Source organism: Thamnophis sirtalis, unplaced genomic scaffold (assembly GCF_051295495.1).
Source record: "Thamnophis sirtalis isolate CommonGarterSnake01/CBP01778 unplaced genomic scaffold, rThaSir2_p1.2 scaffold_4, whole genome shotgun sequence".
NCBI lineage: Eukaryota > Metazoa > Chordata > Lepidosauria > Squamata > Natricidae > Thamnophis > Thamnophis sirtalis.
The window spans coordinates 60,382,108-60,404,961 of NW_028261384.1; the positions used below are offsets into that span (position 1 = coordinate 60,382,108).

At 40.1% G+C, this 22,854-nt stretch overlaps 1 protein-coding gene across 2 annotated transcripts in view; it reads right to left on the minus strand.

The window, feature by feature from the left end:
- Positions 1 to 771: 771 nt before the first annotated feature.
- Positions 772 to 22,854, minus strand: part of GLB1 (galactosidase beta 1) — a 224,857-nt gene continuing 202,774 nt past the window's right edge. For both annotated transcript variants that reach the window (XM_087713003.1, XM_087713002.1), the window contains one exon: positions 772 to 1,361. In XM_087713003.1, coding sequence (XP_087569129.1) covers positions 1,101 to 1,361 — 261 coding nt within the window. In that variant the 3' untranslated portion in view covers positions 772 to 1,100. The remainder of the gene's footprint in view (positions 1,362 to 22,854) is intronic.

A 22,854-nucleotide genomic window follows, 5' to 3' on the forward strand; every position in this document is an offset into this window, starting at 1 on the left:
CGTTCAGCCACATTTCACAGACAAATATAATATCAAATATAGCCATATTTTGTTTACGATGCTTCTCACGTTAATTAGTTGCATTTAAGATCAGTAGTAAATATACATTTACATATTTACACAGAGTAAATGTAAAGAGTAAAGGTAAAGAATGAATTGCTGCAGGGATTCAAATCTGTATGCAGAGCGATTTCATACATTTTACACATCTCTTGGTGCATTAGATGAGAACACCTCAATGTAGATCATGTTTGAAGACTCATCTCATCTATATTTTTTATGGCAAGCACTGGGGCACCAATAGAAATCAGGGACTTATGCATATGCAATAGACTTTTCTCAAAGTAAGTTTTATTCCTAGTGATTAACTGACCCATACATAAAAAAAATATATTTTGCCATGGCTAATTTCAGGGCTATAGCCATGTCTCTGCTTCTGACAATTCAAAAATCTGCAATGTAAATCATCCTGAGCACGTAAACCATTGGGAGAATTCTCTGGAATAGCTGGTCTTGTGATGATGATTAGCTAGGTAATTTCACCTTTTGTGATACAATCAAACTTAAGTATACTTTAAAAGTATAATAAAAATAATTTAAAATAGCCAACAATTTTTGTGATTAAGGACTTTATGCTACCTTGATTGTGCATTATAATTTTGGCAATTTTGCACATTTTCAGATATTTATGATGAAGGGAAAGCATGATGGATGCAGTATTAATAATTTCATCATTTTTAGCACAGACAGATATATAAAAACACTAACATATTCCAGAACCAAACATGTTTATTCTGAAAAACTACAATTGTCCAAGGAAAACAGTGTGTGATACATCTAAGAATATCCAGATAAATTTGGGTGTTGAAATAACACCCAGACACTTTTAAATAATTATCATTTTGATTTAATAAATGATGAAATCAATTAAATAGAATTGAGACTTCAACAATGTCAAACAACTATTTTAGAAGAACAGAAGATATGTCTTTGTTTTCATGAAGTTAAGAACCTCTTAGAAATATAAGACTTCTCACCACTAATTAAGCATTTGAATCTGAATATTTTGATGGGCTCAACAATCAGTAAAACAAATAGAATTACAAAGGATTTAGCCACAAATCATTAGAGAACAGCTTTTCAAAATTGCCTTCATAATCAAGGGTTTTATTGAGGATGGGCTTGTCCACAAATTCCACTAAACAATTCTGCATGCCACAGGGAGATTTCTCCAGCTCCAGAATGGTAATATTATTTGGAGAAGATGAAACAAGGATATCTCTAGGCACAAACAATGTTAATTGAGGGCCAAGGGATGGCCAGTAGCGTCCTAAATTAAAGCCATTAATCCAGACTTGTCCCTGCAAAGGAAAAAAAAATACAATTTTAGCTATCCTGACTGCAACATTTATATGAAACAAATCCAACAAAGTTCTAATTAAGAATTCAATTTATTATTATTTATTGATTAGCCTATAGGCCACATCAATGTACAAGGTTCAAACACCTATTGCCAATACAATCCTAAACAAACATTTTAAAATAAGATACAATAGTTATAGGATAAAATACAATAATTTAATACATAAATATGTAAAATAGAATAAAATGATATAAAATTATATTTCTGTATTACCTCTGCAATCTACCCCAATCAGGCCTGCATATGCCAATCTCAGTCGGACCATTTTAGACAGAAATTTTGCTGTATTAAATGTTGTTTTCAAATTCTGGCCACATATGAGGTATGTTGTTTTAATATGAGCCTCCCACTGGGCCAAATGTTTAATATATAGATCAAGGTACTTATCTTTCACCCCATTATACAGAGAGCAATCGAATTAAGAATTCAAAATTCCCCACTCCAAGAGTGACATAAGAATTTGAGTTTGAAGTATTTATTAAACAAGCAGCCAGAGGAATATTTGTAAGATTATATGGGGCACTACTGGATATAGCTTCAAATATGCTCAGAAAAAAAATGAGCAATCTATGGACAAAGCACCGCAACCTTAGCAACTTTTAAGATATGTAAATTTCACTTTCTTAACTGAAAAACTCAGAGATTCTCAGATACAATATAAATGGGAAGTGCCATCTGGTATCACAGTCACATTTGAGAACCAAAAATATTGTCTCAATTCTGTTTGTGAAGCCCGAGATTTTTACTACAAAACTCTGAAGGCGGGACTTCCTGATTCACCCGGACTTGGAGAAAGACAAGGAGAAGGAGAAGATAAGCAGCGGGACACGTGGCTACAAGGCGGAGGGTGTTGCTTTCCCCTTCCGGAAGGGCAGAAGAGTAAAGAATAAAGATCCAGCTATGCCTTTAAAATACTTCTTAAATTTTTAATCTGAATAAAATTTCAGGACTCCTGTCTGGTATAAAATGACAAAGCTGTATACCGATGAAGAGATATTGAGACTGAAAGAAGCGGTGCTGAATTTGGACATATATTGTATGGGACTTATATAAGACTTGTTTGAATCTTAATTTAAACTGCGCATGATCTATTCTTTGGGGCGAGGAGAGCGGAGATCGTAGTTTTCTTGGATTGTGGTTTGGGATGAATGGAGTCGGGTGGCGTGGGGTAGTTGGAAGGGTAGTGAAAGTTCAATTAGATTACCTTGATCCAGAATGTAAGCTGATTTTTGTATAAATTGTTATTTGAATACAAGGTTAAGAAAGATTATCTGGAGAGTCTACACGAGGGTGGAGTAAATATGAGAGGAGCAATGGATGAGGATAAAATATATATGTGGACACAGGTAAAGGCAGGATGGGAGGTATAAAATTTATATGCGGAAGCAGGTAAAGACATTGTTTAAGATTTTAAAAATAATGAGAAGCTGAGTTTAATGTTAGTTTATTGACTTCTCTTTCTTGGGGGGGGTTTCCCCCCCTTTTTTTCTTTTTATTATTCTTTTCTTTTTTTTGTTCTTTATTTTTTTTATTATTATTATTTTGTAACGTCTAATCTATTTGGTTTCAATATACTCCAGACTTTGCTTGATAAAGAACGATGCTGGGAATGGGATCTGGGAAGTCGGAAGGGGGTCAGGGAGGGGGGTTCAGGGGGTGGGTGGGGGGAGGGTGGAAATATAGACTCAATTTTCAGAACAATGAATGCACTTGGATACTGTTGCTTTTTTTCCTTTTCTTCTTTCTTCTCCTTTTATTTTTCTTTTGTTTTAGTACAAAACAAATAGACCAATGAATACTAGAAATACACCGAAGCGAGGTGTAGAGGGAAAGAAGAGGGGGGAATTAAGAGGGAGTGAGAAGGGAATGTAAAGAGGGTGAGATGGTGGGAAGGGGAGAAAGGAATGGCTGAGGGGGAGGGGAAGTAGAAGACGGGATTGTTGGAAGGGAGAAATGAAAGTTGGAGGGGTAGAAGGAAGGGTGTATGTAGGATAGAAGTGATGAGTTGTTTATTGCTTCTTTTTTTTAACTGCACAGTATTTAAGTGATTGTATAAAGGAAAATGAAAATGTAATAAAAGATTAATCTTGAAAAGGAAAAAAAAAAGATATGTAAATTTCAGATTCCACAATCAGGATGATCACACATCCCAAAGTTGCCAATGAGAAACTCTGATCTACTCACTGAAGCAGGAGGAAATTGGGACTTAGAGTGATGGAAAGTGCCCATAAAGGCACTGATTAGTTGAAGTGCAATTCATTTTTTACACAGAAATGAAATCCATCTGGTAATCTCCTTAACCTCTATGCTAACATGCGTTCTTGGAATCCCTGATGGGTATTATGCTGGTTAGGAAAAACTGGAACAGTTTAAAAAATGAATTCAACCAAGTTATGCAAACTGCCTCTGCAAATCACATTTTTAATTTTTGGCAACTCATTTTTTTAAACCTTTTAAAAAGTAAAAAACATTTTAAGACAGTTCTAGAGATATGATCAATCACATTCCACAAAGTGTTAAATAAGTTTCAACCTCAGTACATTCTTATCAAAATTATCTCTTGCTGTGGCTTTGGCAAAATTGTCCTAGCTAGGTGTGTGTGTGTGTGTGTGTGTGTGTGTGTGTGTGTGTGTGTGTAGACTGAAAAAAAGACTTTTGCAGCATTAAGCTAAAATATTCTCTACTATTAAAAAAAAAAGCTGCAAGTAAAATTCTCCCAAAAAGATGACCCTGAATTAAAAATGACCTCTGCAAAAAAGGCTTATTTGTTTTCAATACTATATTCATTGTGAATCCTACTCTCTTATTTCAAAAATAAATTATTGATGACAAAAATTCTAAGATTTCATTGAGATAAATGAATAGATTATCTATCTATTCATTTAGATAGATAAAACCTTCATTGCACTTTATGCAAAGGCACTTTAGCTGACCTTAAAGGGAGAACAGAGAAAAGATAGATTAATCAGTGGTCGCTACCCAGGATGACTATATCCCATTTCTATATCAAAGGTGAAATTTCCAGTTGCTGGAAATAGTTGCCTTGCTTAGGGATCCTACAGGCATCAAATACTGGAAAAGTCATTTAATTTAGTCTGATCCAGCAAAGTTCTTACGATTTTTAAAATAGACATTTGTGGGGGGAAATGTAGGAGTTAAAAATGCAGTTATTTAAACTTTTGAACTATGTAAATATGGTCTATCTTTATGTATCTATTGATGGCTGATTTGTCTAAATGTCAACTTTCCAAAAATTTCCTATGAGTTTTTGGATTTAGCTTGGTCTAGGATGCTCACATTTTCGCAATTGAAACTGGTTGATTCTGTTCATATATTGTGAGATTAAGGAACTTTTATTGTGTCTTTTGATTGCTAGTTGTGCTCATGGATTCATTCTACTAGTCCTCTGCCTATCTGCCCTACGTAAGAGTTTATGTTGTAGATGACGCGTTCTTGTTTTATTTAAGATATGTTGGAGGAATTTAGTTAGTTTGCATGCTATGTTGATGCCATGTGGTTGTAATAGTCTGTGGTTGTTCTGAGATGTTTTTGATATTTTGCAGTAATATCCTTTTTATAGCTTGCATTAGATGTGTCCCTAAAAGTGATACTGCCATTCAATTGGGAGGAGGGGAGCCTCAGAGCTAAATCATTAGCTACATCTGAAACAACTGAGTTTTACAACTTTACAACTGGTTTCCTGTCACCGGGAGACTGAAGGTCCCAATATCTCTGGAGGGATGTTTATGATAGCCACGTGGGATATATAACTTTGATGTCTAACTAGAGATAGCCATGGGAACATGTGCTTTATTGACTCCCAGAAGAGTTAAGGATGCATCTTCACACTTGTGTATTGGTCAGAATCTGCATTCGGACAAAGGGGAGGGGACATTATCAGCTTAATCCCATTTGCATGGCCTAAAGGTTTTCAGATGCTGCTTTGCTTCTAATAGTTTGCATCCTGATTGATTAAAGGTTCCTTTTGAAATAATCTGTTTCAAGAGTCTTTACTTTCTCAAGTTAGGAGAGGAGCCATTACGTAAAGTAGTATCTCTCTGCAAAGTGGTCAACCAGGAGAGAAACATTTTTATTCTACTGAGAGGACCCAGCAATTCATGTCTGAGCATAACAGCGAACAAGGGGAAACTGACTGCTGGAGGGAGATGGAAACCCCTCCACAACCAGAGACTTGCTCCTTGTATCCTGGCGGAGAGAACGTAGTGAGCTTGGAGGATCCCAAAAAGCCCCACTGGTCAATCAGAATCGGGACCAAAAACAGCTGGGAAGGGAAGACCAGGGGAGTCACTCTTACCCAAAGTAGCAGAAAATCAGGGTGGAAATTGGAGTTAGGAAACCCCTCTGACCAGGAGGAACTAAATGAAGCCGCTGAGAGAGGATTCTCTGAAGAGGCATGTAACCCAGTTGGTGATGGAAATTTTGGAAAATCTCAACATTCAGGGGGAGCCAGACCGACAACCGAAAAGCGTTGGAAAGGCGGCAAAAGGGGATGACACCAGGGGAACACACACCCCTCTGGTCCCTGCTGATCAAGCTGATGGCACAGCAGCAACAGCTAGGAACCCAGAAAACACTCCCCCCCAGTTGGCACATGGGTTGGAGGCCACTCCGAACTAACCCCGAAACCTGCAGTTAAAAAGGAAAACTCCTTCCCTGGGGGTAAAATTTGATGGGAACCCGAAAAAAATGGGATTCTTTGTGGCACACGTGCTCACCCACATGCAAGAATATGGGTGTGATTTTTGAACCCAAGAAGCTCGAGTGCGAGTGGTCACCCTAGCCCTGGAAGGAGCTGCTGCCAGATGGATGGTGACTTTACATGATACCAATGCACCAGAACTGGTCCAATACTCTTCATGGTATTGGACCTGGGTACTTGAGAGACCGCCTGCTGCCAATCACCTCCACTAGACCGATTAGATCCCACAGATTAGGCCTCCTCCGAATTCCATCCGCCGGCCGGTGCCGACTGGCGACTACTCAGAGGAGAGCCTTCTCTGTGGCTGCTCCGACCCTCTGGAACGAACTCCCCGTGGAGATTCGAACCCTCACCACCCTCCAGGCCTTCCGCAAAGCCCTTAAAACCTGGCTGTTCCGACAGGCCTGGGGCTAAAGAGCTGTTGCCCCCGTCTCAAATGGTATGACTGTTGTGTGTTTTTAAATTATGTATTGTTATGTTTTGTCTTTTATTTTCTGTCTGTACCCCCCTTCCCTGATTTGAATTGTGAGCCGCCCTGAGTCCACTTCGGGGGAAAAGGGCGACATATAAATATAATAAAATCAAATCAAACTGCGGAACTGATCGGTTCATGATGGCCTGCAACAACGGTTTGAGGACCCCCTCGCAGACCGCAAAGCACGCGACTGCATTAAAGTTGTGAAGCAGGGATGCCGGCCAGTGGCAGAGTATACCGAAGAATTGCAAGACCTGGCATGTCATGTGAACTGGCCAGACGATATCCTGGTAAGCTGGTTCAAGGATGGGCTGAGTGATAAACTCTACAATGCTTGTGTGGCCCGAAGTGCCCCAACCCATCTACATGCGTGGTATCTTATTGCTGAAGAGGCAGAGATCGACATGGCCAGAAATCAGTATTGGGCAGGACGGATGTGAAAGAAATCCCCACCCCAATGGAAACAAGAACCTTTTAAATCGCAAACAATACCTTCTCCGAAATCCTTAGTCTGTTTCAAGTGTGGAAAGAGGGGCACCGAGCTGCAGAATGCCATTCTCAGGCACTGGCTAAGAAACCAGATTGCACATTGGGAGGAAAACCTACGAAACCTGGCCAGCGCAGAAATGAGATGGCCCTGAGGAGCAGAGAGACCGTAGAATTTCCACACCCTCCCTTCTTTGAGGAGGAAACCCTGGCTTTGCAGCAGGAGGAACCATACTCATCTGGAAGCGATCCAGAGAATGAACCACTGGTAAGCAAACCAATTAAACTGCTTACCTTGCCCCTGATACTATTTATCCCCAACTGGGAGAGGGAGATGAAAATCTCAGCTTTATTGGACTCAGGGTACACCCGCTGTTTGATCAGCCCAACCCTAGTAAGGAAGTTGAGGATTAATGTAAGGAAACTGAAAAGCCCCATAGCTTTTTGCCAACTAGATGGGTCAATAGCAGGGGGGAGCCAGCTTCATTTGCCACTGAGCCTCTACAGATAGGCATCAGAAGCCATGAGGAAATGCTTACATTTATAGTGGCTCCCGGCATGGAATGGCCACTAGTTCTGGGACTTGCATGGCTGAAAAAATGGAATCCCAAAATTAATTGGAAGCAAGGCATGATAAGAGTGCAGAGGCACGTGACTTTTGCTGAGAATCCAGACAAAGAAACTGAGGGGGCAGAGCACTTAGAAACAGCAATGCCTGCTTACACTATGCCAACCCAGGGCATACCCAAAGAATATAAGGACTTGGCTGAGATTTTTATCGAAAAAGCATCTGATGAGCTTTTACCCCACTGCTCCACTGACTGTGCAATAGAAATCCTACCCGGAGCCAAACTCCCTAAACCCAAGATGTATAGCATGTCTCCAAGGGAGCTGGAAAAACCTAGCAAGGGGTTTCATTGTACCAGCCCGACCAAAAGTTGCAGCCCCAGTGTTGTTTAGAGAGAAAAAAGATGGCTCCAAATGCTTATGTGTTGATTTTAGAAAATTAAATTCAATCAGTATGGCAAATGTATATCCACTCCCACTCATGAAGGATATGCTATCACACCTAGCCAAAGGGAGAATTTTTTCAAAGCTGGATTTAAGGGAGGCTTACTACCGTATCAGGATTAAGGAGGGAGATGAATGGAAAATGGCATTTAACACCCCTCTTGGATGCTATCAATTCAAAGTGCTACCATTTGGGCTACAAGGGGCCCCTGCAGCATTTATGCAATTAATAAATGAAATGTTGCAGGAGCATCTATATAAGGGCTGCATAGTCTATAATGATGACATTTTATTAGATTCTGACCAAGGCAGAACATGCAAAACTAATCAGAGCAGTTCTGAACAAACTTCACTCTGCAAAACTTTATACTAAACTCTCCAAATGCGAATTCCACCAAGAGAAAATTGATTACTTAGGATATCACATTTCGCACCAGGGCATAGAAATGGATACTTCGAAAGTGCAATTGGTACTTGACTGGTAACCACCCAGAACACGTAAACAGTTGCAAAGCTTCTGGGATTTGCCACCTTTTACCAGCAGTTTATCCCCACTTTCACCCAAATTGCTCTCCCCATCACCAAGCTCTTAAAAACAAAGGGGGAGGGAAACCCGAAATAGAAGCAGCCTTTGAACTGGACAATGGAATGTCAAGCGGCATTTGAAAAACTTAAAAGGTTGTTTTCGGCAGAACCGATCCTAAAGCACCCAGACATAGAGAAAACGTTCGTCATACAAGAAGATGCTAATGATGTGGCGATAGGAACCGTCTTACTTTAGAAAAATGAGGAAGACCAATTACAACCATGCGCTTACACATCCAAAAAATTGAATGAATCTGAGCAAAGGTTGGCCATTTGGGAAAAAGAGGCTTATGCAGTTTGATGAGCTCTTTTAACCTGGAGACATTTCCTAGAGGGGAGTAAGATCCCTTTTGAAGTCTGGATGAATCATAAAAGTTTAGAAGCCCTAAAGACCCCAAGGAAACTCTCTCCAAAACAAGTATGATGGGCTCAGTATTTTAAAAGGTTTGAATTTATGCTCAGATACCTCCGGGGGGGGGGGATTCCTGGCAGATCCACTATCCAGGAAACCACAGTACAATAGTATAAAGCCAAACGTAATCAAACCTATGATACAAGACAATCAACTAGCCGCTAAAGTAACCATCAGATCCCAGGGAAAACGAGACACTCTGGAGGACAATGACACCACCCAAACTTTTAAACAAGCTTTAACCACCGACGAATGGTTTTTGAGCCACAAAGACAGCTGTCTGATGAAAGATAACCGAGCTTGTATGAGAGGGAAGTTGTATGTTCCAGCCAGCCAAAGACTGTACTTAATGGAAAGGTGCCACGATTCCAAACTAGCAGGACACTTTGGTTTTGTAAAAACTTTACATCTAATTAAAAGGCAATTTTGGTGGCCATCACTAAAAAAAGACATAGAGAGCTATGTAGCCAGCTGTCCAATTTGTGCGGCATCCAAAAGACGCCAAGGCAAAATGCCAGGATTGTTACAGAAGGTAGCCAAGCCCACAGCACCCTGGAAGGAGATAGCTATAGATTTTATTGTCGAACTACCAGAAAGGGCAGGGAATATTGTCACTTGGGTCGTAACAGACTTGTTTTCAAAACAGAGACATTTTATACCGTGCCAAAAGATCCCAACTGCCAAAAGTCTACCCAAGTTATTCCTGATACACATTTATCACCTTCATGGAGCCCCGCAGAGAATCATCTCCGACAGAGGGGTCCAATTCACCTCAAAATTTTGGGGGGCATTCTTAAACTTACTGGGCACTACCCAAGGACTGAGCTTCAATCACCATCCATGCACCAATGGTCAAACTGAAAATCGGAACATGGTTCTAGAACAATACCTAAGATGTTTTATTAATTTTCATCAGGACAACTGGGTTGATCTTTTACCTTTTGCAGAAGTGGCCTTCAATAACACTGTGCACTCAAGCACTGGGTTCACCCCTTTTAGAGTAGCAATAGGCCAGGATTTCAACCCCATGCCTGAACTACCCACAGAGGAACCCATCTTCCCCTCACTAAAAGAATGGATAGACAACCTACGAAACACATGGCCAGTGGTTAGATTAGTGTTACAGGAAGCTAGAGAGGCTTTTAAAACTCAAGCTGACAAAAAAGAGTAGATTCCCAACCCTTCCATGTTGGAGATAGAGTATACCTATCGACAAAATTCCTGAAGTCATTGCAACCATCAAAGAAATTAGGGCCACATTTCATCGGACCTTTCCCGATCACCAAAGTTATCAACCCAGTAACAGTAAATTACTCCTGCCAAAGGCACTCAGGAAAGTCCATCCAGTTTTTCACATTAGTTTACTCAAACGAGAAGTAACCTCACAACTCAGACCACGTGCACCTACACCTCCTATTCCTATCATGATAGAAGGTGAACAACATTTTGAAATTAAGGAAATCCTGGACTCTAGGAAAACCCAATACTTAGTTGCTTAGAAGCATTTACCTTCAGCCCAAAATGAATGGGTAGAGAAACACCACGTTAGGGCCCCTGCCCTATTGAAAAAATTTCACTCTCAATACCCTGACAAACCTTGTTAAAATACTATGAAGCAATTTCTTTTCCTATTTTTTCACAGGTGAATCTCTCCTTTTTCTAAAGAATGGCAGTATGTCAGATCCTAAAAGTGATACTGCCATTCAATTGGGAGGAGGGGAGCCTCAGAGTTAAATCATTAGCTACATCTGAAACAACTGAGTTTTACAACTTTACAACTGGTTTCCTGTCACCAGGAGACTGAAGGTCCCAATATCTCTGGAGGGATGTTTATGATAGCCACGTGGGATATTTAACTTTGATGTCTAACTAGGAATAGCCATGGGAACATGTTATTGACAGCCAGGGCAGAAGGGTTAAGGACGCATCTTCACACATGTGTATTGGTCAGAATCTGCATTCGGACAAAGGGGAGGGGTCATTATCAGCTTAATCCCATTTGCATGGCCTAAAGATTTTCAGATGCTGCTTTGCTTCTAATAGTTTCCATCCTGACTGACTAAAGGTTCCTTTTGAAATAATCCGTTTCAAGAGTCTTTACTTTCTCAAGTTAGGAGAGAAGCCATTACAATGTGCTGTAAATATTTGACAAGTCAGGTGTTTTCTGCTAAAGATTCAAGGACTATGAAGATTCAAGGATTCATGGACTATGTTGTTTAGGAAGTCTGTTTCTTTTTTCTTCCGAAGCCTGTCAGCACCCTAGATCAAGAAGCATTATTCAAAAGAAACATTAAAAAGGAAGAAAAAAAGATCAAAACACATCCTTTCAAACAACCAAAGTTAAAGTAAGCAAAAAAAAAAAAAATGGTAAGAGAACACCTGTCTAATATTGATAAATACAAATCACTGGGACCTGATTTGATTACCTTATTTTTCAGACTATAAGACGCATTCCCCTGACCCTAAAAGAGGCTGAAAATTTGAGTCCGTCTTATACTCCAAATGCAGCTTTTTTTCAACCCTTATGAGGCACTAACAAGTGAAGCAATCTTCCGTGCTTTGCCTGCTTTTCTCATTGCTGCTCTCTCCAACGTTAGTACCTCATTAGGGCTAAAAAAAGCTTCATATATTTTTACTGCAACATACTTACCCTTTGGTACATCTGGTACATCTGGTACATCTAAGTGAGGATTGGAATATACAGATGAAACAAAATGGAGTCTGTGCTTTAAAAACAATTTGTCAAGGAATGGAAAATCTACTTTTCTCCAATGCAACACATACTTTTGCAAATTGTAGGTATCTTCTTTGAATTTTCTCATTTAAGTATTCCCTTCAACTTTTCTGTGGAGCAGATAATTTGCTTGTATTACTGCTCCAAGTTTCCAGAATAGAAATAGCATTGATCATGCTGGTTGATTTTGGTGAAGGGGGCGGGGTTTCAGGAGACAAAGAATGCTGTATTCAGTGTATAAGACGCACCCAGATTTTCAGCCTCTTTTTTGAGGGAAAAATGTGGTCTTATACTCTGAAAAATACGGTACTCAAAATTTCCACTACCGGTTCTCCACAACCTGTCAGAACCTACTGGATTTCACCCCTGGCCCACCACATATGGTAATATGTGCCAGGTATTTGTTTACATTTCCAACAGTTTGGAGAAATATTGCTAAAGATTTTGGCCAATCTTGCTGAGGGCAGATGCAACCTATAGAACATTTTATAGAGATTTTCCTTATATGATGTGGCCATTGTCAGTTTCCGATTCTCTCCCAAAGCTTTTGCCATTTATCCAAATCTATATTATGTCCAAACTTTTTAGCCCATACTATCATCATTTTTTTAACTTGTTCTTCTTCCATTTTATAAATTAATAAATAATTGTATAGTATCCTTATCAATTTGTCACCAGTCCCCACTAACATCTTGTCCAATTTTGTTAGTTCTCTATAAAATCCCCATGTTTTCACATCTTTCACATAACACAATTGTATCTGCAGGTACGACCACTACTCTAATTTCACCCCTTAATCCAGCAGTTTTCAACCTGTGGGTCACGACCCCTTTGGGGGTCGAATGACCCTTTCACAGGGATCGGCTAAGACCATCGGAAAAGACATATTTTCAATGATCTTAGGAACTGAGACACCTGCGTGCCAGTGTATGGAGCCAGGGGATCAGCGGAGGCAGGAGCTGCCTTGCAAAAGGGTGGGGCTACCTGACAGGTGCAGAGGCAAGAGGACAACCAGCGCCCAGCCAATTGTGACATGAGATGATGAAGATCAAGAATGGGCTGTCAGCTCCACATCCATCAAACAGCATGGCGAGAAAAAAATTCACCTCAATGTGACGATAGAGGGTCAACCTTGCAAGATGCAACTGGACACGGGATCTGCCAAGTCCATCATTTCTTGGGCTACTCTTCAATGGATGATTCCCTCCATAACCCGAAGCCAGCTATCCGCCTGCCCGTGATGTCTGAAGGACTACCAGGAAAATGCCATCCCGGTCATGGGTGGTGACTATTTTAAAGTGCAGTTTGGCAAATTCCAGAGCCAGCTCCCCCTGATAGTTGTTGCTAAACTGCTAGCTTCACTCCTGGGGCTGGATTGGTTTAAGGCATTGGGATTATCCATTTCAGGAATCAATTCTGTTAGCCCTGATAACAAGTTCCTAGCTCTAACCCAGGAGTTCTCCGATGAGTTCGAGAACTCACTAGGTAAATACAAGGGGAACCCAATATCCCTCAATTGATCCTCAAATAGTGCGAATCCACCTTAAGGCTAGGAGAATTCTGTTGGCTCTTAGGGAGAAGGTAGATGCTGAGTTGGATAAATTAGTGGCCCAAGGGATCTTAGAGCCTGTGGACCATACTCCATGGGAAACACCTATTGTAGTTCTGATCAAGTCTGACAGATCCATCAGGATCTACGGGGATTATAAATCAACTTTGAACAAAGCTTTGCAAGTGCACCCTTACCCAGTACAAGTGGTGCAACATATCTTGCATTCATTGGGACAGGGTAAGGTATTTGCTAAGCTTGACCTCACTCAAGCTCACCTCACTCAAGCTTACCAGCAGCTGTCAGTGGATGAAGCTGTGCAAACCATAGTTTAAATGCCACCGACTCCAATTTGGAGGCAGCGTGGCTCCAGGGCTATTCCAAAGCCTCATGGATCAGTTGCTCCATGGGCTTCCTGCCGTAGAAGACGTCCTGATCACTGCTGGCAGCACATCAGGACTAGTCAAACTCCTTCACCAGGTGTTCTTACGGTTCCAAGAGGCTGGCCTCAAACTTAAGCCAACAAAGTGTAAATTGGGAGTTCCAGCAGTGGAATTCCTTGGGTACTTAATTGATGGTTAGGGTATTCACCCCACACAATCAAAGGTTGAGGCCATAACAGCCACCCCAGTTAGGCCTTTTTAGGGTTAGTTAACTTTTATTCTGTATTCCTCCCACATAAGGCATCAGTGGCGGAGCTGCTCCACTGGTTATTGGACAACTCCGCCATGTGGGTCTGGACAAGCTGCGAAGCAAATGCTTTTGCGGCTATAAAAAAGTTGTTCATATCCTCTGCTGTATTGATGCAGTACAGCAATAGACTCCCTCTGGTCCTGGCATACGACATTTCTTTTGGAGCGGGTGCTGTTTTAAGTCATGCCTACCCAAATTGCTTACTACTCCTGCATTTTATTGAAGGCTAAATGTAAGTACAGCCAAATCGATAAAGAGGCCCTAGCAGTCATTGTGGGATTAAAGAAGTTCCACCATTACCTTTACGACCATTTGTTCCAGTTAGTGACTGATCACAAGCCATTGCTAGGTATACTGGCTGGTGATCGGCCTATGCCACAAATTCTGTCACCACGGATGTCACGGTGGGCAGAATTTTTGGAAGCTTATTCTTATACCTTGGTTCACTGCCCGGGTAAGGAAATGGGTCATGCAGATGCTCTGAGCTGTTGCCCATTAGATATACTCGTGGCTGACCCAGTTTCCTCATCACAGGTCCTCCTTGTGGATGACCTGGACTTACCACTGCCCAGTACTCAAAGACGGACAGGGTCCTTCCCTGAGTACTGGAATGGGTCCACCAGGGATGGCCACCCGGAAAAATAGCCCCTGAATTCCTTCCATTCTACCGGCGGCGCCTGGAACTATGCGAATTGCAAAGCTGTCTGTTATGGGGTGCCAGGGTCGTGGTTCCCTCAGACCTCCGACATCAGATCCTCATCCATCTCCATGAGGGCTATCCAGGCATAGTGTGGATGAAATCATTAGGCCGCAGCTATGTCTGGTGGCCCAAATGGATGAAGATATCGAGGATTGGGTTCAACATTGCCACTGTTGTCAACAGACCCAACTGGCTCCGCCAGCCGCCCCAGTAGGAGTTGGTGTCCGACAATGGACCTCAATTTGTTTCCTCCATATTCCTTGCCAGTCTGGGCATATTATGGTGGCTCCATACCATCCTGCGGGGAACAGGCTGGCTGAAAGGGCTGTCCGATCCACTAAAGATGCTTGCAATTTGTACTTTTCTCTTTTGGTTTCCATTCCTTTGATTTGCTTATCTTTCCTGATGTTTCTGGTTAGTACTTCCAGTGTTAAGTAACAATGGAAAGAATGGGCAGCCTTTCCTTCTATCTTTTGAATTGAAAAGTTTTCAGTCACCTCCCCATTCACAATCACTTTGGCTTTCTGCTTTGTGTATTACCTTCAACATATTTATAAATTTATCTCCAAAATCCATGTCTTAATTGATGTAATATGAATTGCCAGTTCACATTATCAAACATCTTTTGGGCGTCTAAAAACAACAGTGCCAATTGCTTTTCACTATATGTTTTGTAGTATTCCAATGTATCACACATCGTTCTCATATTATTTCTTATTTGCCTTTTCAGTAGAAAGCTATTTTGATCAGAGTGTAGGAACTCCTTCAAAGAATTCTTTAGTCTTTCTGCTATTATTGAGATGAATATTTTATAATTGGCATTTAGTAGGATATGGGTCTGTAGTTTTTAAGTCTGAATCCTCTTTTGGTATCAAAGTAATGTTAGTTTCCATCCATGATGGTGGTATCTTCTCTTCAGGTAAAACTGCATTTTATACTGTTTCCCTGAAAATAAGACCTCCCCAAAAATATTGCGACACAGCAGCAGCCATGAGGTGACCACGCTCGCTGCCTCCTGCATCTCGAAAATAATAATACTTCCCCGAAAATAAGGCCAAGTGCTTTTCTCGGGAGTCAAAAGAAAATAAGACCAAGGGAGCCAAGGTGGCTCAGTGGTTAAATGCAGCACTGCAGGCTACTTCAGCTGACTGCAGTTCTGCAGTTCGGCTGTTCAAATCTCACCGGCTCAGGGTTGACTCAGCCTTCCATCCTTCCGGGGTGGGTAAAATGAGGACCCAGATTGTTGTTGGGGGCAATATGCTGACTCTGTAAACCGCTTAGAGAGGGCTGAAAGCCCTATGAAGCGGTATATAAGTCTAACTGCTATAAGACCCTGTCTTATTTTTGGGGAAGCACAATATCTCTAATAATGGTTGGCCCAGAGTATCTTGTAGCTCTTTATATATTTCTGCCAATAGTCCATCTTGGCAAGGTATTTTTTTAAAATTTTAATCACCGCTGCTAGTTCTGTCATTGTTATCCTCTCGTTCAGCATATATTTCATTGCTTCTGGAACCTAGGCAAGGTAGCCTTTCCCAGGTATTGTAATATTTGTTCTTCTGGATGTTGCTCATTATCATCATATACTGTATTTTTCGAAGTATAATTTGCACTCCCCCCCCCTACAATAGGGTGAAAATTTGGGTGTGTCTTATACACCAGATGTAGCTCTGTCCACCCACTGGCCCCTACCCTTTGGCCTCTGCCTCCCAGCAATTTGCCTTCTTGCAGCAAACAGCAAACAGCCTGTTTCAGTTTCAGTACAGCTGGATTAGCACAAGCAGCTAATTGTCGATTAGATTGGCTTCCTGATCATCAGCTGCAGGGATTGGCCTTGCCTATTGCTGCCTCCGCAAGCCCTATTTTCCGCCCATTCTGATTCCCGCCACCTGGAACGAATGGAAAATGGGGTGCACAGAGGCCAAAACCGGGAAGTGCAGAAGCTGAAAACATGATGCGGAGGCCAAAAATGGGGTGCACAGAGTCAGCAACAGGGTATGGCAATCCCTGCAGCCTGAAACAACTGATCACCGGGAGGCCAATCTGACAATCAGTTGCTTGCGCTAATCATGCTGTGCTGAAACTGAAACAGGCTGTTTGCTGCAAGGAGGCAAATTGCTGGGAGGCAGAGGCAGATTTTTTTTCTTGTTTTCCTCCCCAGAAGCTAGACTCATACTTTGGAGCGTCTTATACTCCTATAGAAGTCTTGGACAGCATTCTTTTTTTCCTCAATTTGATAATGTAAAGTTCCATCTTTGTCCTGCAATTTACTTATGCATTTTTTCTTTCTTCTTTTTTTAAAAAAGTTTTCATTCTTTTTATATGTTGCATCAGATCTTCTTTTTCAAGAATATTCAATTTGTGTTTAGTTAGCTCCATTTGCTGTTTTAAATTTATTTTTTGTGGTTCCTTTTGTAGCTCTGTTTCAAGTCTTCTATATTCTTCTTCTAAGGTTCTTTGTTGTTGCTTCTTCCTTTTATTTTTGTTCGCTATAAATATTATAACATCCCCTAATACAGTGATGGCGAACCTATGACACGCGTGTCAGTGGTGACACGCGTAGCCATTTGGGGTGACACGCACAGGATTTCATGCGATTCATCCTCGGCTCCTGCACGGCCGCCGAGGATGAAAGAATCTGTGCTGGAGGAATGGGGGGGCGGGACGTGTGATCTCCCCCGCCCACACTCACTTACTGTATCGCTGCTGCCCCTTTCTGAGCACAGGGGCTGCTGGTAAGGCGTGTGTGCCATGCGCACACACGTCATCAGCGCGGCGAGGGAGGACCCGCAGGAGAGGAGCACGGGAACAGTGCGTGCCTCTCTCCAGTCAGGCCGGCACAGAGAGTCTACTCCTGGGACTGTCGGTTACGACCGCACTACACTTATCTCAGTTCACGGCAGGGCTGTGGAGTCTGCTGCTTCCAGCTCCACGTCCTCATCAACATGCCGCTCCGGCCCGCCCCCACTATGAATATTCATATTCTTCGCCCTCGCGTCACTAGGAATATTCATAACAGGGGCGGGCTGGAACGGCATGTTGATGAGGATGTGGAGCTGGAAGCAGCTGACTCCACAGCCCTGGTTCACGGCACTCCAAACAAGTTCAATAATATCAAGGGCAACATACGAAATCGACTGATGAACAAAGAAGTTACTAAGCAGGTATGTTAAATAATTTGTTTTTGGTTTATTAAATACAATTATATATTGCAATTATACATTTTTGTAGTTTAAACTATAAATTGCGCAAAATTATGTTTTTGTCGAAGTGACACACAACGCGAGTTATGCTCGATTTTTTTGCCGATTTTTGACACACCACGCCAAAAAGGTTGCCCATCACTGCCCTAATATATGCTTTTGCTGTGTCCCATAGGTTTGTAATGATGTATCTTGTTTCCTATTTTCTTTAAAGAAGAATCCCATTTGTTTTTCCAACATTTGCCTAAATCCCATATCATTTAGTATCAATTGGTTCGGAGTCCATCTTGTACTTTTCTTTCATCCTTTCTAGCTGATTCTCATTGGATTGTAATCTGCCCATAGATTTGTATCTATTTCTACCTCATATACATTAGTATTTAATTCCATCAACATCCATAACATATCTATTCTGGACCAGGATTGGTGTCTGTTAGAATAAAATGTGTATTGGTTATTCCCCTGGTTCCTCTCTCTCCATACATCTTGTATGTTTAAATCTTTTGCCATTTTAAATAAGATTCTAGGTAGAGTCCTTCTTACTCCTTTCCTTGTTCTATTACTTTTATAGTCCAATTTTTTGTCTATTACTACATTGAAGTCTCCTAGGAGACAAAGATTATTGCACTCCATATTATGTATAGTATTATGTAGTTTTTTATAAAATTGTTATTGTCTGTTATTTGGTGCATAGATTGCAACTAGGAGTACCTTCTTTTGATTTAGTGTTACTTCCACAATCAGGATTCTTTCCTCTTCATCGTTATATATTTAGTTAGCTTGAATTGTTTCTTTAACAAATAACACCACTCCTCTCTTCCTTTCTTGTGATAATGACACAAATTTCCCCAATTTAGAATACTCCAGTAGTTGTTTTTGTTTTTCTTTTATATTGATTTCTTGTAGTGATATTATGTCTAGATTCAATCTTTATAACTTATTGAAGGATTTCCCCCCTTTTATGGGTGAGTTCAATCCGTTGATGTTTAATGATAGTAAAGATCTTCTTGCATTGTTCTATCTATATTTGGGTCTTATACTACTGGTTGTTCTTATTTCTCTCAGTTCTTTGGGTCTTACTCTGTTGCTCTCTGTTCTGTCCCTTTTCTCTTTTTCACTTTCCTTTTGCTACAATTACTTTTCTTCTGTAACAAGCATCCCTTGATCTCTATCTTTTATTGCTTCCCTCTCTCCCAGTTCCTCTTCGGTACCAAAATGCTGATTGTAAAACTCCATTGCTTTCTCCAGTAAATTCACTCTATGTCTCTTTTCATGCCATGTGACCATTATTCCTTCCAAAGTCAGCCATCTGAAATTAATATTATACTTAATCAACAACCTAGTTAAAAATTGGTATGGCTTCCACAACTCTCTAACTCTTCTTGGGATCTGTTTTAGAATTACCAATTGTTTCCCTTTATACTGTATTGGCTCATCTCTCGTCTTGTTAAGCACTTCGTCCCTCATCGATTTCTTCATGAATCTTATGTGCACCTCCTTTGGTAGATAGTGTCTCCTTGCATAGTTCATATGTATTCTGTATGTTTCATCAATTTCTACCAGCATCTATTCTTTCTCTGTCCCTAATGCCTTTGCTAGTAACTCTGCCATCCAGTAGGTCTTGATAATGTGCTGCCTTTTCTGTCTCTAGCAATATTACTGTTTCTAAATCTTTATTTGCCTGGGTTAATCTATCGTTTATTTCATCTACTCTTCTTTCTTCTTTTTTCCATCCTCTCTTCTATTTCCTGAATTTTCTGTTTGTTTTTTGTAATCAATTGCTGAAAGTTTTCAAAATTTTCATCCATCTTTTGTATCTTTTCTTTTAATTCTCCCATATCGTTTCCCACTTTTCCTATTTCTCTCTTCATTTCGTTATGGTGTTTTGTCATGGAATCCTGCAGCAATTGGAATATAGCCTGCAATTTGTTAAATAATTTGATCTCTCCCTTTGCAACATATCTTCTATTTTTTTACATGTATAAAATATATATGTATACAATTATTATGATTATTAAACATTCATTTGACTATAGCTATTATTGCATCATTTTTATGTAAGGTATTCTAAATTTAAAATAAATTTATATTATGGCATTTCATTACATCATCCTGAAATCATCCAATAGTATTACATCTTTATATTCTATTCTATATAGAATTATTTATCTTTTATAACAAAGCTTTTCAGCAGCCTTTCCATAGTCCACACATACAATTTGTGTAAAATTTCATATTATCAATCGTGTGTGTGTGTGTGTGTGTGTGTATGCATTATTATCATTATTAATCATTTATTTGACTATAACTATTACTTTATTTTATACATAATACTCTAAATTTAACTACGTTTAACTTAATTTGTATTATAATATTTCATTTAATCATTCCGTGTCCTTCCAGTAGTAGTCCAATCCTGTATCTCTTGCCATTTGTAGTATTTGTATTCTAATTTTCTTGATAAAATTTATTTGAACTTCTCTTGGCATCTTGTTGTTCATTGCATATCTTGTAAAGACTCGAAACCCTCCATCTGTTCCTTCCATAAGCTAGCCTTTAGTTATCACTGATGCTTCTGCCAGAATTTCTCTCATTGTTTCTGCCAGATTTTCTCCCTTTTCTTCTTCTATGTTTTGAGGTTTGAGATGGAGTTCCAGTTCATTAATCTCTCCTTTCAACATTCCACTCCTGTCATTTCCAACCACGCTCAATTTGCTGTCAATATCAACAATTTTCTTATCACTTTGTTCATATTTTTCTTCAACTTTTTGAACTCTATCCTCAAATTTCATCATCATTTTGTAAATATTCTCAACTCTTCCATCTATATTTTCTGTTTTTTGTTCTCTATTCTCCATTCTCTTTCAATGTCTTCTGTACGTATTTGTACATTTTGAATTTCTAGCATAATCATTTGTAATGTTAGTTCTTTTTCTTCTTCATATTGCACGATTCTTCCAAGTTATAAACACTGCCACTAAAACATCCAAGGCTTTTTTGTTAAGTTTCAAACAAGTTCACAATAATCTTTCAAGTCAAGGCTTTCTCTTCACTCCAGTCCAGCTATTGATAGTACTCCAGAAGATCACCTGCATAAACAATCCATACTCTTCCCACTATACCTTTCGATAAACAAAATCAGGAACCTTGAAGTATAAAAGTCAGATGTTCAAAGGGAATAAGAAAAACAATGTTTCCAACCTCCAGACTCTAGGTGGCAATGTTACTTCTTTTCCCTCTGCTTTTACCCCTCTCTTTAAATTCCAAACTTAAGAAAAAAAATTCTTAAAAAGAAACAATCCAGCCGAACGTTGAAAAAAGAAAAGAAAGAAATTCATAACCCACCAATATGAAAAAAGAGGAAAAATAGAAGGAGGAAAAAAATAAACCAGTCCAATTTAAAAAGTAAGAGGCATTTGTAAAAATTCCATCCATAAAAAAACAAAACAGGGAAAGTTAAATAGCGGTTGTTAACAATAGGAACTAAAAGTGAACATGGGTATTGTAATAGATCCTTGAACTTTGTAATGAGAAGATGCTGCTTAGAGACTAAACAATGAGGAAGGAAAAAAATTTGGACTGTGTATGACTGTCACCGCGGGGGGGGGGTAGAGGGGGGTTGTATGTTTAAAATTGTATTTATATTTCTATGTTTTATTCTTAAAAAAATGTATAACCAATAAAGATTATTTAAAAAAAAACAAAATTAAAAAAGGATAACACACTAAGTTTAATTCAGGTTTAATTCACTGCTTACTCTCTTCTGTCCTCAATTTTAATTTTACTTGAAGTCTTTTGGGGTGTTCTCTTCTCTAATAGTAAAAATTTATCTTATCATTTTGACACACTCTCCTGCTTTTCTTCCGTTCAGGGGCTGTCTCAACCTTCTGCAGCTTAATGGCTGCTTCTCTGTTGCTGGAAAAAAGAGCTTCTCCTGGATCAATCAGGGACTTTGTGATGTCCCTGAGATCAGCAGCAGGTGCCCTTCTCTATCACCATCTCTACGGGAGGTTTAGGTCCAAAAGGACCATCCAGCAGCAGATATCGACAGCAATCTTGGAGCCCCAAGATTGCATGTTGTATCCTCATGACGTCAGCCTCGCCTCCTCACAACATATCTTCTATTGACCTCTGATTGGATGGGCTTGAGGTGGCCTAGGATGGTGTGGAGGCAGGTTTCCTTGCTATACCTATCTTTATTTGGTTTGTAGTGCTTGTCATGGTCAACAATTTTTCCTCAGATTTTTTTTGTATTCAGTATCTCCACCACCTTTTAACACGTATATAACCCTCCAGCACCCCAATCTTCCTTGAGCTATAGATATAGACAAAGACTTGTCTTTCAAATCAAATCTCACTTCAGTCCTCCCTTTAGACCATTCTTTTTGTAATCCACAATGTCTTATATGCAATTAGAAGAGAAAATAATAATAATGGTAATAATAATAATAGAAATGGTCCCAGGATAGGAAGAAGAAATTTGTAATCCAAGAGGGAGCACTGCTTATCTTTAGCATTCTGCTTTATTTGTCTAATAGTGTTATGAGGAGCCATCGAGAGACGTCATGAACAGGTGTGCGAGTGGGTTCTCCACAAATCACAGCCTGTTTCTGTCTGTCTGAGGGACTCCTTGGAACTGAAGTTGCCCTTTAGGGGTGATGGGAGAGAAAGGGCTCTCCATTGATCGCAAACGGGCAGTAGTCCATTTTGCTAGTCAGGAGTAATCCTTCTTGAAAAAAGGCGGAGAAGAAGACCGCCATTAATGGCCAAACCGAAGCAATGACAGAGCAAGCAGTGAGAAAGTGGAAGAAAGTAATGGATAGGACCAACTTCCACTAAAGTGAGTAAATTTCCCTATGCTGA